At 41.3% G+C, this 16,303-nt stretch overlaps 1 protein-coding gene across 1 annotated transcript; it reads right to left on the minus strand.

Moving 5' to 3' along the window:
* Positions 1-11,701: 11,701 nt before the first annotated feature.
* LOC123644078 (60S ribosomal protein L27-like) lies at positions 11,702-12,083 on the minus strand. Its single transcript, XM_045560247.1, has one exon. The coding sequence runs from the start codon at positions 12,081-12,083 to the stop codon at positions 11,757-11,759; it is 327 nt and encodes a 108-aa protein (XP_045416203.1). The 3' UTR covers positions 11,702-11,756.
* Between the last annotated feature and the right edge of the window lie 4,220 nt (positions 12,084-16,303).

The raw sequence follows: 16,303 nt of genomic DNA on the forward strand, positions 1-16,303 counted from the left end.
TAGGACTCCCACCACCTGCACTCAGCTTCTGCTCTTTGTTCCACATGGGTCTGCTGTGCATAATAGGTGCAGTGTCTTCTGCTCTGATCATGGTAGACATGGCCATTATCCAGAATCTCCACTCTCTTCTGCAATCTAAGGCTTTATTTGTTTTCAAATGTCTTCTCTTGTTCTGTTAAGAAGCATCTTAAACAAACCCAGATTTCTCCAAATCTAAGTGGTGAAAACAGTTTATAAAACCTATCCCAAGTGGATTTTCTCACACACTCTTCTCATTAAAGAATTCTATCAGTCCACTCCACCATGTTTTCAGACATACACAAGACACGTCTGAGTGTCAAACCATCAGTAAAAGTCAAGGCTCAAGTTAAGCTCACTGCTGAAAGTCCAGTTGAACAAGGCAAGCTTTAGCACAGAGCAAGTAGAGGACTTAAATGGAGTTCTTGGCTTTGGGGGGCCCAGATCCTTTTTCCTGTATTGATTCATTTATGCATTCATTTATTTTACAAAAATGTAATGAGTGCCTACTACATACCAGGCACTATTCTAGGTATTGGAGAGATAAGGAAGAACAAGGCAGAGAGTCTCTTCTTTTATAGAACTCACAGTAGTGTTGAGAGAACAGCCATAAAGCATACAAATAAACAATAAAAGTCCAAGTAAAGGGAATCCAACAATCAAGGTAAGATAGAAGAGATAAGGAGCTTCCATGCCCTCTCCTGGCATGCCATCCTCGCATGCTCATCAACCTGGAAGCTGCCGGAACCTTGTCCTCTTCAGTTTTTATGAAGGCTGCATTACATGGGCATGATTGATTACATCATTGGTCATTGGTGAGTAGGTCAATCTCCCCTCCCTGGAAGTGAGGGGGAGGTGCTGCAAGTTCCAACCTTCTAATCACATGGCTGATTCTCCTTACAACCAGCCCCACTTCTCGAGGGACTTTCCAAAAGTCACCTCATTAACTTAAACTCAGATATGGTTGAAGGGGGCTTGTTATGAATAGCAAAACATGATCCTTTCACCTTTATCAATCTTATCACTCAGGGAACTCTAAGAATTTTAGGAGCTCTGTGTCAGGAACCAGGAACAATGATCAAATATATATTTCTTATTATATCATAATATCACAATGGTGTTTAAAGCTCCTAGGCTGGAGGAGCTCACCTAGGGTGTGGGTACAGACAGAGAAGAACAAGGACTGAGCCCTGGGCCAGTCTGACATTTAGAGGACTTGGTGGCAGAAAGAAGTCCAGCAACAGAAATTAAGAAGGAACAGCCAGTGACATAGTTAGAGAACTGGGAGACTCTATTGCCCCAGAGCCAAGCATGGAAATCACTATAAGAAAGTGGGAGTTACCCACCGGTCAAATATTAGGAAGTCCAGACAGATGAGGACTGAGCACTAACCAACCACATCCAGCAGGATAGAGGCTCCTGAAGACCTTGAAAAGAGCAATTTCAGCAGACACGTGGTGGGGGAAATGCCTGCCTGGAGCCGGTTAAAGAAGGAAAGGGAAGTGAGAAAGTGGAGGCGGTAAGCACAGACAACTCAGTCAGCAAAGCTTGCCTAAGATAATGGCACCTTGCAGAACACTGCATTGTTATGATCGTCCATCATGCCCTTGGGATATAGTTAATCCAGAAATCCTGAATTAGAATTTGGATGTTCAGAATGAGGAGTAGCATGCAACACCCACATGCCTCTTCCCTCATCCAAGTGAGGGGCCAGGCAGGCACCTCGGCAGTACTAATTCAGGAGCGAGGATTTTAATGGAGCTGTCAGTTCCACAGAAGGGGAGTGGGACCTAGAAGGTGAGAGTATCTCCTTTCCATTCCTCTGCTAATTGGAAGGGGACCAAGATGGATTCAGGGCAGAGAGGTGCATGGGGAGTCTAATTAAAAAGCAAGATTACAATAGGCCTTTCCCCTCAACAAATATGTAATTCCATGTGCTTATACTGAAGCAAAACACCGTAAATAAAAATTTAAAAATACATGACAATACATAGTCAGATGAGACATACAAATTGTCAGTAGAAACCTGCAAATAATTTTGAAATGTGTTGTGAGCACATTTGGCATTACTCTACAGGATTTTCCTAACAGTCACTGATAATTGGATTCTCTTCCATCCCCATGTCCAATTTCACTGTAATATGTGGTCTCCTGCCAACCCCACTGGCCAAAGATTATCTTTCTGTAACCTTATGGAATGCAAGCTGTAACCCACAGCACTCAGGGCCGATGAACTGGAACCGCAGCCTCCTCACTAACAAGGGTGAATTATTATCACATCTTTCCTGGTGATTAGATTATTCCTTATCGTTGTGTTTTATAGCTTTCTAGTTAGTCATCTCAACACAATTTATTCACAATAATAGTGTTTTTATTATTGCTGTTTTATAGCTCCAATTGCAGTAAAAAAATTTATTCTCAATTCTATTATTATAATATTCAACTACTAATGAAATTCTTATTTTTATTTGATTGTGTTTTAAAGCCATAACAATAAAATTTACTCCCAAAAATATTACTGCAAGTTTTATGCTCTTTAAACTACTTGATAGAATGCCTGCAAACACATGTGGTTCTTTAAGCCACAGGAGAGGCGGCCTGCCAAAACATAAACATTGTCCTAGGGGAAAAAACAGGGGAATTGGTTCCTATTATGGTGAGACACATGTTCTTTGATAGAGTAAGTCATGGGATGAAAGAAATGAAAGGACCTTAGAGATGGCTGATTTAGAAGAAGATTAAATTCTAATTGGCAGGAATATTTGCTTAAAATATCAACCTCTTTTTATTACCTGCCAAGCCCTACACATTTCCACCATCTTTGTCCTCCAAAATAATGTGCTTTCGAAATAATGCCCACACTTCTCTGGACTCAAGATTGCATGGCTGGTTGCTATGTTAGTTGGATAGAGGCTGCTATGAAATATTATTACGAAAGGCGAGGGTCACTCTGAAGGTGAACAGCTTCAGTGACTAAGGATGAGAAGCATCCAGCCAAGTCAGCTCACCACCTCTGCTGCTCCTTAGTTTCTCTCACTGACCCTGAACCCGAGGACACAGCAATAAACCTCATCATTTCCCACGTACCTTTTATGCCTGGAACACTGAATCAGGGGTGCTAGAACATGAATTATGATCCATCCCGAAGATCAAAGTACTAGTAGGATTCAGGAAAGCGGTACAGCTGATTGGCAGCAATTAGGGTGTGGTTAAGGGCTTGGTCCCAGTTGGATGACAGATTGACGTATGGTCACAAGGAGAGATGGAGGAAGGTTGGGTGGAGGTACAAGCAGGCTGACACTCAGAGATTGCAGCCTTAATGCAGAAGAGACAAAAATCTAGATCTGATTTCTGAGACAGCAGCAAGGATAGGCTCTTGTTCTGACAGAAATTTCAGCAGATTGCTGCTACCATCTAACGTAAGAAATGAGTGGATGGATGGGTGGGTGGATGGATGGATCAATGAATGAATGAATGCATCGATACATGTAGGGATGGGTGGATTAATCCGTATCTATGGTACATATCCATTGACTAGATCAGCGGTCCCCAACCTTTTTGGCACCAGGAACTGTTTTCATGGAAGACAATTTTTCCATGGACTGGGGAGGTGGGGGTGGTTTGGGGATGATTCAAGCACATTACATTTACTGTGAACTCTATTTCATTACTATCACATTGTAATAATAATGAAATAATTATGCAACTCACCATAGGTTGGGGACCCCTGGATTAGACCCACCCTCTCACATATACAGGTAGGCGCTTAGCTTGCTGGGACTATCTGCTTCCTTTTGCCCAGCTGTGGAGCTGGGGAATTGCACAGAATTTCAAGAGAGGAAACTGCTGCTGACCTCTAGCTGTGTGTACCTTCAGAATCTGACTCAGTATTCAAGCTGAGACTAGTGGCTACCTGGATATCCCCCTGCCAATGCCTGAGCACTGCAGTGGTACAAGGACACACCTTTGTCCCAGTGCAGCTGCCAGGAGCAGTCTTCTAAGGGCTGCACCACAGACTGAGGCCCTTCCTACCCAATCCCCCTTTCTTCCCGCTCTCTCTTCACGGGTGTCAGAACTGCAGCATGGGCTGATGGCTCTCCTTGCCTTCTCTTGCTTTTTCTGCCCCCTTGATCTTCCACAAGAATTACACCCCCAAAATCTCTGCCACTTTTAACTCCATCTTGGTATCTGCTTCTCAGATGATCTAGCCAACACACCAGCCAGACTCTAGGACAAATGAAAATAAATGAATATAATCGATCTTGAGTCATGTGGATCTTTCTGTACCTCGTGGACAATTAAATGCAGAAATAAAACTGAAATTTGGAAGTAACAGGGATAATCCTACATGGCCAGGCCTTAGCAGGCTTGCAAAATAAAGCCAGCAAGCTACAGAAAAATCACATGCTGACTTAGTAACACATCAAACTAGTTGGCTTTAAAAAAAAAAAAAGCATTTTCTATCTCACTGCTTGCTTGGCCTAATGTATTCACAGTATTGGGTGGCAGGGGGAGGGTCCTTTCCTGAAGATAATAAACTTTGCTCTTTCCTATGTGCTAATGTATCTGCTATTTGGATCATGGGGAAGGAAGAGGAGCAGGGAAGAAATGCATGCTTCCAAGGGCTAAGAGCAGAAGTGTGAGGGCGATAGACTGGGGAGATCCTCCAGAAGAGCTTGGATTTCCCACAGAAGCCCCTGCAACCTGCCTGGGCATGGGTGGGAATAGAACAGAAGTGTTGTCAGGGCAATGGGTTTGGGAATTAGCCACTGGATACTTTTTCATCTCTTTCCCAGTTGGACAATATTTCATTCAGCTTCAGGCACCGACTTCAAACCATCAGTTTTTAAAGAGAACACTTCTGATTCATCACTCGTGATAAACAGGGTTATCAGTCTGGGTCTCAGTTGATAGCTCAGATATTTAAAGAGGAGGCAACCTAGTTAGCACAGGCTTCCTTCCCTCCTCGGAATGTTGGCTCAGGTTTATTGCCCTACACCTTCTCATTTCTGCTGAATATATTCAGCAAGTTCATTACTGGTTATTACACTTATTGTCAGAATCTCAGTGCGATATTAGATGGGCCAAGTGTGGCGTGCTAGGTTAGAATTCAGAAGTGTTAGGTTCTGCTTCTGGGCCCACCATTTATCAGACATGTGATTTGGGGCAAACCTTACCTGTCTTCCTTTGTAAAAATAATTATACCTGTCCTGCCACCCACTCAGGGTTTTAGAGCATATTAACTCAAATCATGTATGGGAAAGCTCTCCAAAGATTATAAAGCCATCAAAGTGTGTGATATAATTATCATGGACACTAACAACAATGATCTGTAACTAGATTACAGTTCTATACAGGATTACTCTAACATAAGAACACACAATACAGAAGAGAAAAGCCAAATGTGGGACTATTTTCTCTTTTACCATGAAATATCTTAATGTAAAGTTCATTAGAGGATTTTCCTAAAAAAGGGGGGTGGGTAGAGTTTCTCAGCTTTATATATATTGGAAAAACAGATTTCTGGAATGCACTTCTGAAATGCAGCATCTGTTTAAAATAAGCTATATCTTAGCTTCTAAAATCAACTCTATATAATCTACATAATCCTAGCTTTCTGTTTATAAAATAACATTTTCCAGCATAAATGACTTTTTATATAAAATATCCCTAATCTAACATAATTTGTGCATTCCTATTCCTGTGAATTTACCCTATATATCTAAAATAATTCCTATAAAAGGACAGACATGAGCTCCTACTTTATTTCATAAGTTGAGATTAATTTTATACATGGAAAGGTAATTGACACTAAAATTCTTATAGGATTTAAAAAACCCAAATACTGTACATCCAAAAAATTTAATTCTACACTTATACACTGAGACCTCCCAGATTCCACAAGACTCCTACTTGTTATTACCATTCCTGGAAATAATATTGTCAACAGAGGGTGGATGTCTCTTACCCTAACTTTCCTGTCTTCTACTTGCTTCTCTTGGCATTTCCTTAGCTCCCCAGAAGGATGCCAAGTTACTCTGCTGGTAAGTCTTTTAAAATTTAAAGTAAGTGTTTGACTTATAAAGAAGGTTTATAGGATTATTACTATATCTAAGACACTGTGCTTTAATGCACAAACAACCTTGTTGTAGTAGGATCAAAATTATTGACACCAATTACAGAAAAGGAGACTGAGTCACAGAAAGATCTTCATTGACTGTGCTATTTGCTGTGGTCTAAAAGGTCGCGTCCTCCCAAAACTCATTTGTTGAAATTTCATCCCCAGTCCAGTGGTGTTGGGAGGTGATGAGGTCTTGAGGGTGGAGCCCTCATGAATGGGATTAGTGCTCTTGTAAGAGGCCCAAGAGCTTAGGTACCTGCCCCTTCTGCCATGTCAGGATACAGCAGGAAGCAGAGCGCCCTCACCAGATACCCAGTCTCCTGACACCCTGGTCTCGGACTTCCCAGCCTCTGGATCTGTGAGCAATAAATTTCTGTTGTTTATAAATTACCCAGTTTAAGGCATTTTGTTACAGTAGCCCAAACAGATTAAGACACTATCTAAAATCTAAAATTAAAATGTAGGCTGGAGACCCGCCTCATCACCACGACCCAGATGCTATCAGAAAGGTAGCATCTCAGACCCCACCCCCAACAACATTTTAACAAGATGTCCAGGCGATTCCCATTTCACTGTCTCGTATCCATTTGTTTATCGTGGGTCCTATTTGCTACCATTAGCTTTTCCTAAATGCCCTCAAGGAATGCCATGCAGCGACACTCCCTCTGCTCTCAGGCTGGAGCACTCTTCTTTCAGACAGCAGGAGAGCCTGCTCCGTCTCCTGCCATCAGAATGAGAGTGGGGATTTGGTTTTACTTTTATTCTCAGAACGAAGCCTGGAATATAGTAGGTATCTGGTAAACATTTGCTGCATGAGTAAATTTTATTTTCATGATTATGCAATGTAACAGCAACATTAAAGATATATCCACAAGCCACTCACTCCTAACTCAGCTTTCCTGCCTTTGTCATCTCTCACCAGCAAGTCACAGAAGCCCCTCTAGGCAAATCACTTAGTCTCTCTGAGCCTTTTGTTTCCCCCTCTGTAAAACAAGGGTGAAAACACCTCTCTGGAAGGGTTACTAGGAGGATTAAATTAACTCAAAATGCACACATAAATTGTGTAGCCCAAGTTCACTAACTTGGATTCATTTTTGAATCATCTGGGGACCTGTCCCTGGCACCTCCGTCCCCAGACCAATTACATTAGAATTTCTGATTCTAATGGGCAGTTAGCTTTGACAAACTCTGGCATCCATTGTCCTCTATGGTGTGGATGCCAAATAAACTGCTTTAGCCTTGTTTATTACTTTTCCTGTCCAGGCCTTGTCAAAGAGCAAATCTTTCCGAACAGGCCATGCTGGTTTCTACCATATCCTATGTCAGGTTTTGTCTTCCCCTGGCCCCAACGCAAGTTCCGTCTCCATCTCCCCTGGGCTTTCTGAAGTCCTAGCCATGAAGTCATACCTTCTCTCTGAAACCATTTTTGGTTACTCCAACTCTGATCTCCTTCTCTCAAATCCAGTGGCAACCTATAAAATCTACTCACTGGCCCCATTCTTTTGTGTAGCTTACAGCTGTTTCTCGTGTGTCCAGTGGGCGTATCTCCATGCCTTCAGCCCGGTGCTAGGGATACACTAAACTAGGTACTGTGAAAGGATATTTTTAAAAGTGTAAAATCAAGATTCTCATATTAAATGACATGGGTCAAAGATTTTATTTAATGCATTAATTAATGAGAGACTCAATAAGATGTTACAACCAGTTCAAAGGAGAATTCAAACAACTATATATACACATAGGCAATAAGGAATATTGAAATAAATTAATAAATACATGCACAATTAGTCCATTGCATTCCACTGAACACTATTCACTTGTATGCCTATAGGAAAGAATCATTTAAATTATTATTCATTTTTTGCAACCTGAAGAGTTGTAAAATAGATCAAAGGCAATGGAAAACAGAGGTCACCACAACTGGTGCTCTAGACCACGTCTACGTTTTCCACAGTAGCTGTCCCATAATGTTTAGTCCATTTCACAGCCTTTCACAATTTTTCATGACAGCACTCAGTATTTTTATGGTCTGTCTATAGATTCTTGTTGGGATAGATAGAAGGGTTAGATGAAAACGAAGAAAGAAGTCTCACTTAAGAATTTGAGTGAGATTAATTCAGCTAACCGGCATCCTCAAATACCTGTAGCCAAGGTGAAGCCAAAATCCAAGCTTTATCCGGGGTAACCCAGACTCTAGAGAAATCTATACTAATTTTTTTTTTTTGATAAGGAGGTCAAACTTCCACTGTTACTTGGAAAGGCTTTATTTTTATCATCAAGCTGGCCAAGCTGGGAAGGAGAAGAAAATGTACCAAGAATCTCACTGAATTCTGAGAGAGAAGGAAGGGCCTCTAATGTTCTAATTGAGTGTTCCTTAGGTACTTGCATATAAAATACTTCATTTCAGTTCCCATCAACCCTGAAATATAGTTACTTTTATCACTGTGTTTCCTAAGAGGAAACCAAAGTTTAGAAGAGCAATGGGATTTGTCCAACTGAGGGCAGGGATTTCAACCAGACCCATCTTTTCCAAGGTCCACACTCTTTTCCATAGTTTAATCTTGCACATTAAGTTAGTTCATTTCTCTGTCATTTCCAGGAACCTCCAACATTGTCTTCTTATGGAGGTTGTAGTTTTACTCTGAAAAAGAAAAACTGATTACATCTCAAATGCAGTGTTGATTTATTTATTTATTTGTTTGTTTTTATTTATTTATTTTGAGACAGAGTATCGCTCTATTGCCAGGGCTAGAGTGCCATGGCGTCAGCCTAGTTCACAGCAACCTCAAACTCCTTGGCTCAAGCAATTCTTCTGCCTCAGCCTCCTGAGTAGCTGGGATTACAGGCATGCACCACCATGCCCAGCTAATTTTTTCTATATGTATTTTTAGTTGTCCAGCTAATTTCTGTTTTTAGTAGAGACGAGGTCTCACTCTTGCTCAGGGTGGTCTTGAACTCCTGAGCTCAAACAATCCACCCGCCTGGGCCTCTCAGAGTGCTAGGATTACAGGCGTGAGCCACCATGCCCGGCCACAGTGTTGATTCATTCTAGGAGATTTAGCAGCAACTTGAAATTTCATTTTTAGTCACAAATTTCACTAATATTTAAAAAAACGCTTTTCAAATACTTGAATGTTTCCTAGATCTATGCCTAACTTCTTACATTTCTTATTTAGCTGAAATATTTAAAATATAATCACTTCCCACAGGCACTTTGCAATTATAGGAAAAATGTGCTATAAAGTACCAAAAATTCGGAATGTACAGTTATTACCATGCAGATACTAAAGTTGAGGGTCTGTGTCAAAGATTGTGTATTGCCTTATTTCTAAGAATCTGTGATTAGAGGATCAAGCTACAATTGATGCAGGGAGCACAGTCTCTCAGCCTTGTTTGGGAGCACATGTGATCCATCCCCTCCAATGAGTCAGTAGACTCTGCTCTCAACATTGCTGTTAAACTCAAGGGTTACTCTTAAGTCTTTTCAACCAAGTACCCGAGCCAGAGGAAATATTTCAATTTCTCTTCTGAACTTTGTTCGTGAGTTTTCTGTAGTAATCGGTGTGCTGCTAATAATTTGTATTCAGCTTGTGTGACACTTTACATCTTCACATCATCCACACTTTCGTGCTATCCTTTATAGCTGTGCAGGATCTCTTCATGCTGAAATATCACAACTCACTTAGTGATTCTCCCTGCAATGTAACATTAGGTTAGAAGCAACCTGGTTGGATGCATGGGTTTTTTAAAATTGGTAATGATAAAATAAATATGGCCCTGTTAGTTGTTAAATATATATGGATTTTAACAATAAGCTGTCTAAAACCCATTTAGTCAACAATTTGATTCTAAAATGCACTGTTTGCAAGTCTAATGTTAGTCACTGATCACTTCTGATCAATGTACAAGTATTTGGGGTGTATTTCTTTAGGGTATATGCTCCCCCAAAGTAGAATTAATAGGTCTACAATTATTTTATTTTAAAAAATTGAACTAATTGATGGATTATAAGACTCTTCCAATAGTCTTGTAATTTATCTACCCACAGCCGCTTCTTCCCTCCTCCAGTCTGCTCTCTATGCTGACCCCAGAGAAAGATTTCCAAATCCCAAATTTGCTTCTATCCTTCCATGACTTCCCATTGCTTTAAGGGTTAAGAAAAAATCTCCTTGTCTTTGCCTACAGGGACTGCATGACTTGGCCCCTTCCTATCACCCTTCCCTGGTCTATATGACATAATCTTGTCCCTTTCACATCTCAGCTTCCTCATCCATTTCTCAGGAAGACATTCCTGGCCATCTCCCACCACTAACTGGCTTACATCTTCTATTGTACGCTCTCCTACTAAAACTAATCAAGGGAGCTTTACAGCACTAACTGAGCCTGCAACGTTATATTTATTGGTGGGACCATTTGGCTATTGTCTGTCTCTGCCATTAGATTCTAAGCTTCATGAGGGCAGGGATTTGCTCTTTCTGTACACCATTATCTTCCCAGCGCCTGGCACAGCACCAGGCCCAAAGAGGCACTCCATAATTGTTTGTTGAACTAACAACTGTATGAACAGTCCCCAGTTATACACAAATATTGCAGTTTCTTCTTGGTCCCTCCAATTGTATCTATTTATTTGCTGGTTTGTTTTGTCTGGGCTTTTCTTGGTTTTCCTTATTTTCTTGCTGCTTTCACAAGATTGTATTATAGAAATGGGAAGGAGGAGGCATGAACTGAACAGATACTGGGACCTTCCCAGCAGGTTTTCACATGGTCTCACTTAATCCTCATAACCTGTGGTAGGCATCATTCTTCCGATTTTACAGAGATGAAACTGAAGCTTACAGACATTGTACAAAGTTACAGCTCTAAGAAATGGTAGAGCCAGAGTGTGAACCTAGATTTGCCTTTTGCTCCTGGACTCAGAGCTGGGGACCTTGCTTGGTCAGCAGGCTGGGTGGTCATCTCTGCACTGTCCTAGCAAGGCTTTGGGCTTCAGTTTCTTCATATACAAAATGAGGACTAGATGCCAACATGAATGTACATTTCTTTAATCACTAGTGATAATAAAACGTTTCCATGGGATGACTTGCCGTTGGTGGTGCTTAAGCTATCTCCTTTGCCCGTTTATTGATGCGTGGTAGATTGTGAAACTGGCCACAAGTTAACTGCTTCCCTGATTCCACACACTGTGACATCGTCTCCCCCACTGACTCTGGTATTGGTCCTGTGACTTGTTTGGCTAATGGAACAGTAGCTGACATGATGCAAGCAGAGACATGAAAGCATGTGTACATGAGGGTTTGCCCTCTGGCTCTGGTTCTGCCACATAGGAACGAGCCTCGACTAGACTTTCAGGTGATGAGAGCAGGTGTTCCCAGTAAACCAGCCAACACCCAGCTGCCCCTTAGGGGCAGAACCACCCAACTGACTGCAGAGGCCCGAGGAAGCAGCAGAGCTCAGAGGGACCACTGAGTAAGTCCAACTGCCAAGCCATGGACTCATGTGCTCAAGAAATAGCTAGTTTTAAGCCACTGCATTTTGAGTACTGACTTTATAAGTATATTTTTTCTTTTTTTTTTTAATTTTTAATGACCAAAACAAAAAACATCTAAAACTGCAGCTTCTAGAAGAACCACTTGTTCTTGCCCATCTTGTACCTCTTTTCAGACTGGACCCTGGCCTCCCATTGGGCCTTGTGTTTAAGAGCAGGGTCTCTGAAGACATCCTTGTTCATGACAGTTTTGTCCAAGGGGATATCCACAGAGTGCCTTGTGGGCATGAGGTGATCATCGTAGTCATAAACTCTCACAAAACACTTGGTCTTTGACCTCCTGACAATCTTCTTCCCTGTGGCAGCAGTTGTCACTTTGTGGGCATAGTGGTAAGTTCCAGCCACCACAGGATGGCTTTCAGGGCCATGTGAGGTGCCATCATCAATGTTCTTCACCATCACCACTCTGTGTCCGGAGTAGCATCTGGCCAGGACCAGCACCACTTGGGGGTTTCATGAGTTGCTCATTTTGACAGCAATCACCTGGGCCTCCTGCAGAAAAAAGACCATTTTTTTTTGTCATATGTTTATTCTATAATTTTCCCATTCTAAAAGAAATGTGTCATATTCTTAGATCTAGTCTACTAAATGACATAAAATTTGTCTCTTAGCAGGCATGTGTCTCTTCTTCACAGGTAGGAGAAACACACTTTTGTTTTCTTCTAATTTTGACACCATTTAACCCACTGACTCATTTGGAATTTAATGAAGTTTTAAATTTGGATGAGGCATGGATTTAAATTATTTCTCTCCAGATTAATATTCAATTGTGACTACCCTTATCATTTAATAATTCCTTTCTCAATTGTTATACTGCTTCTTAATTTCCAGGTATTAATTTCATATAATGTACTGGTTATATTCTTTGAAATTGCTATGCCATTCTACAAGCTAACTTTTCTTTATATAATTTAATACCATAACTTTATTAGAAATTCATATTCATTAATATAAAATATATTATTAATATGTAATTTATAAGGTTTATTTATAATATAACTGACAAAGGTCCTTTATGCACCACTGAGAATAGTTTCTTTCTCTCCGATAAATTTCCATCACCTTTGCATCTTCCTTGTGGCTCCTCCACAATTCTGCTTTCTTTTGTAGTTACTTGTGTCATTCTTATGCTTCTCCTCCTGACTACAAACTACTTGAGAGCAGGAACAGTACATATTTTGCTTTTATTCAGTGTCTTCCACAGAGTAGATGTTCAGTTCCTGTTTCTTAGAGTAATGTGAAGTTTAATTATTCCAGCAAAAATGAATTCTTAATGTAGTCTTCCTGAGCCTGTGAGTGTTCCTCATTCATGAAGTTGTCAAATCTGTGCAAATCTTCTCTTGCTGCCCTGCTTAGAATTATCTAAATAGAACATTTGCACAATGGAAAGCAGAAGTCTTCAGTAGCTCAACAAAGACCATTAAAACAGGCATGTAAATTTAACTGATTGAGATGTCAGTGGAAATAGATTCTAATTATCACTAAAATAATGGACCCAAGACTTGGAGACTATTTCAGGTCCATGCCGGCCTGATGCACAGTACTCCTACGTGCTAGGTTCCAGGCTGACAAAGATGACTTGGGTATGGTCCCTGATTTCAAAACCAGGATAATAATAGTGACCAAAAGCTATGACAGTTGCAAAGTTTAACCACATGATTGTGCAAATTTCATTTCAACTACCTTAAAGAAAAATTATCTACAAAACATTAATGTCAGTATTGTGGTTTGGAAGTCGAGTTCTAATGCCTGTTTCCTTCTCTCACCCACACATCTATTTTTCAAGTAGAATCTATTTGTTTTCCTCTCCTTAACCTTTGATGATGGGAGGTTCCCACTGGGTTGTGAGGAATTCACTGAGAAGTAGAGCTCAGAGGCTCTACTGCCAAGGTCATGTCCCAGCCCTGCTTCAACCCTGGTGCTTCCCATCAGCACTCCACTCCCATGGCCTCACCCCAGAACTTTCATCTGGATGTGTGCCACCTCTCAAATCCTATGCAACTCAGCCCTCCTGGAACACCATGTCAACAAGGCTCTTGCCAGCACCTCCTGCTACACCCACCCTGCAAACCTTCTAATTACCTTGGGTCACTGACACCAGCAACCTCTTTTTCTTCTCTACCCTGGCTTCTGAGAGTGACGGGAGAAATCTCACAACTGCCACATTGCTGACACTTATTCAACCAGTATTTATTAAGTGCCTGCTATGCACTAAAAAGAGCAGAAGAAACTGTGCTAGACTACAACAGAAAATAAGAGACAGGGTCTCTTCCTTCTCAGAGCATAAAGTCCGATAAGGCAAGTGGGGGGTGGCGTTCCCCATTTATACCACAGTGTGATAAACATTAACAGGATGGAAGCACAGAGCACCCTGGAAGCCCAAAGGGGGGCTCCTAAATCAGAGACTTAGGGGGCCAGGGAAGGCTTTGCCATTTGAAATCCATGGTCTTCAATTTCCCCAGGGCCCTTGGCACCACTCAGCAATCCTTTCGCAGTTGTCTGGTCAGCTCCAAACAGTTCCTCTAAATGGATGGTCAAACCTTCATTGCACTCAAGACCCCCACCCCACTCTTGACTGTCTCTCAGCAGATGACACAGCCTCTGACCTTACTGAGGAAGTCCAGGCCACATTTACAGACCCACTTTCCCCTCTCGACTCAGAAGACAAGGTATCCTGCTTTTGATCCTAGCTCTCTACCATCTCCCCCAATTCATCTGGGACCAGGATCTTGACAAATTGGTTTACATCCTTCCCCTCTTATATTTTCTTATGTTCAACCTCTTCCTCTTAACTACTCAATCCCTAGCTGATAAACATATAAGCCTCTCTTACAGAACAAGTAAATTATAAATAAACAAAACAATCCAAATGTTTTCAGGCTTCACCAGCTTCCAGATTAAATCCAATTTGTAACAAGGTTAAAAACAAAACAAAACAAAACAAACCACACCAGTTTATAAATGTTCTCCACACCTTGCAAATTTTATTCTGACCCAATTTCTATGCACTCCTACCTCCAGGTGTGCCTGGGATTCCCAAAGGAAAGGGGTGGTGTGTCTTACATGCATTTGTGAAAAAGCTGTGTTCATGGCTTGCTGCTGCTGCCTTGCTAGAGACCTGGCTCTCCCAGCCACCCTCAGCCCCCTGTGCTAAGGTTTCATCATATACCACTAGAGAGCTACTGGCACTGCTGCCTCAAGCACAGCAGCCTCTGAAGATTCCAGCTGAGTCAGCAATACACCTAATTGCTGGTCTCACCTCAGCTGAGCTAGGGCTTCATGACGCATGCAGAGTCTTGCTGGTGGCTCTGGCCACCAATGTTCCCAATCTAATGGCGTTAGCATCTTATAATCTCCACCCTCATGGTGCCTGGCCCGCTGGGATATGCAGGCAGAAGGGAAGACAATGGTGGCTACAGATCTTCCTTAATCTCCATTAGGAAGCGCAATGGCAAGCATGCCCTCAGCAGGCCTGATGCCTTGCACAACTCCAGGGAATTCACCACATATGACTTTCTATGTGAATAAATACCCAGAACACAAGTCCCTGGAGTTCTCTCTTTCTCTCTCTCTCTCTCTCTCTCTCTCTCTCTCTCTCGGTAGTCCTGTCTAATAATCTACTCTGTGCTTGCCCACTTCAAACCAAAGCTCACCTGGTAGATGTGTCTTTATACATCTGAACCCCCATCACAGATACAGCTCAAGTTTCCCAGGAAGAGCCTTAGTCTCCTGCAAATCAATGGGTGTCAACAGGGTGACATCCTTCTACCTGGATGCAAGAAGAATGTCACAACTCAATAGAATAGTCTTACACAAATCAGGCAATAGCCATGACTCTGCTGCAAAAGATAAAGCATCACTCCTTACTCCTGCATCCAGTGCTAGCTCTGGCCCCTCACTTTTTCTCTTCACAGCCAAGCTTCTTGAAAGAATCAGCTATAATTTTTATTTCCTCACTATATACTCATTTTTATCAATTTAATATTGTCTTTTTCTTAAATATAGTTCTGCATACAGTTCATTTAAAATTGAAAAAGTACAAAAAACTATCCCTGGCCATCAAATGTCCCTCTCCAGAAGTAACCAGTTTCCTGTGTATCCTATCAGAGATGTTTTAGTAAACATAAGCAAAAATCTTTGTAAAAATAGCAATGCCATCCTGTATGTACATACTTTTTCTTTTTCCCCTTGACACTATACTTTAGGGATCATTTTATATTAACAAATAAAGAGTGGGGGTAGGGGACTATAGAATATTCTATTGCATAGTTGTACCAAAAGTTATTTAACTAGTCCCATATTGCTGGACTTTGGGTTGTTTTTAATTTTTTTGTGATTACAGGTAGAACTGGACTTTTTTTAAAGTGCATGTTTCCACTGAGGCACCAAGATGTTACATTCCAAAGTGAAGTACAAGATTATATAATTTCTAAAGAAGATGAAAACCAGTTTCATGACTTTTAAGCTCCTCTTTTACAGAGGATATAAAGGAGGTTGGATTTGGAGATTGGGAACCATACTGGAGAGTATAGTCTATGAGTTGTGAATCCTGTCTCCCTAAGGGGGTGCACTGGGTGTTATCCCTCATTTCATGACAAAGGAAAAGGCTTCAAGATGAT

This window comes from Lemur catta, chromosome 8, assembly GCF_020740605.2.
Source record: "Lemur catta isolate mLemCat1 chromosome 8, mLemCat1.pri, whole genome shotgun sequence".
In the NCBI taxonomy this organism is placed as follows: Eukaryota; Metazoa; Chordata; class Mammalia; order Primates; family Lemuridae; genus Lemur; species Lemur catta.

What these genes read in the sequence shown, in the direction of transcription:
- LOC123644078 (XM_045560247.1), bottom strand. Translation starts at nt 12,083, where the DNA reads ATGGTGAAGAACATTGATGATGGCACCTCACATGGCCCTGAAAGCCAT.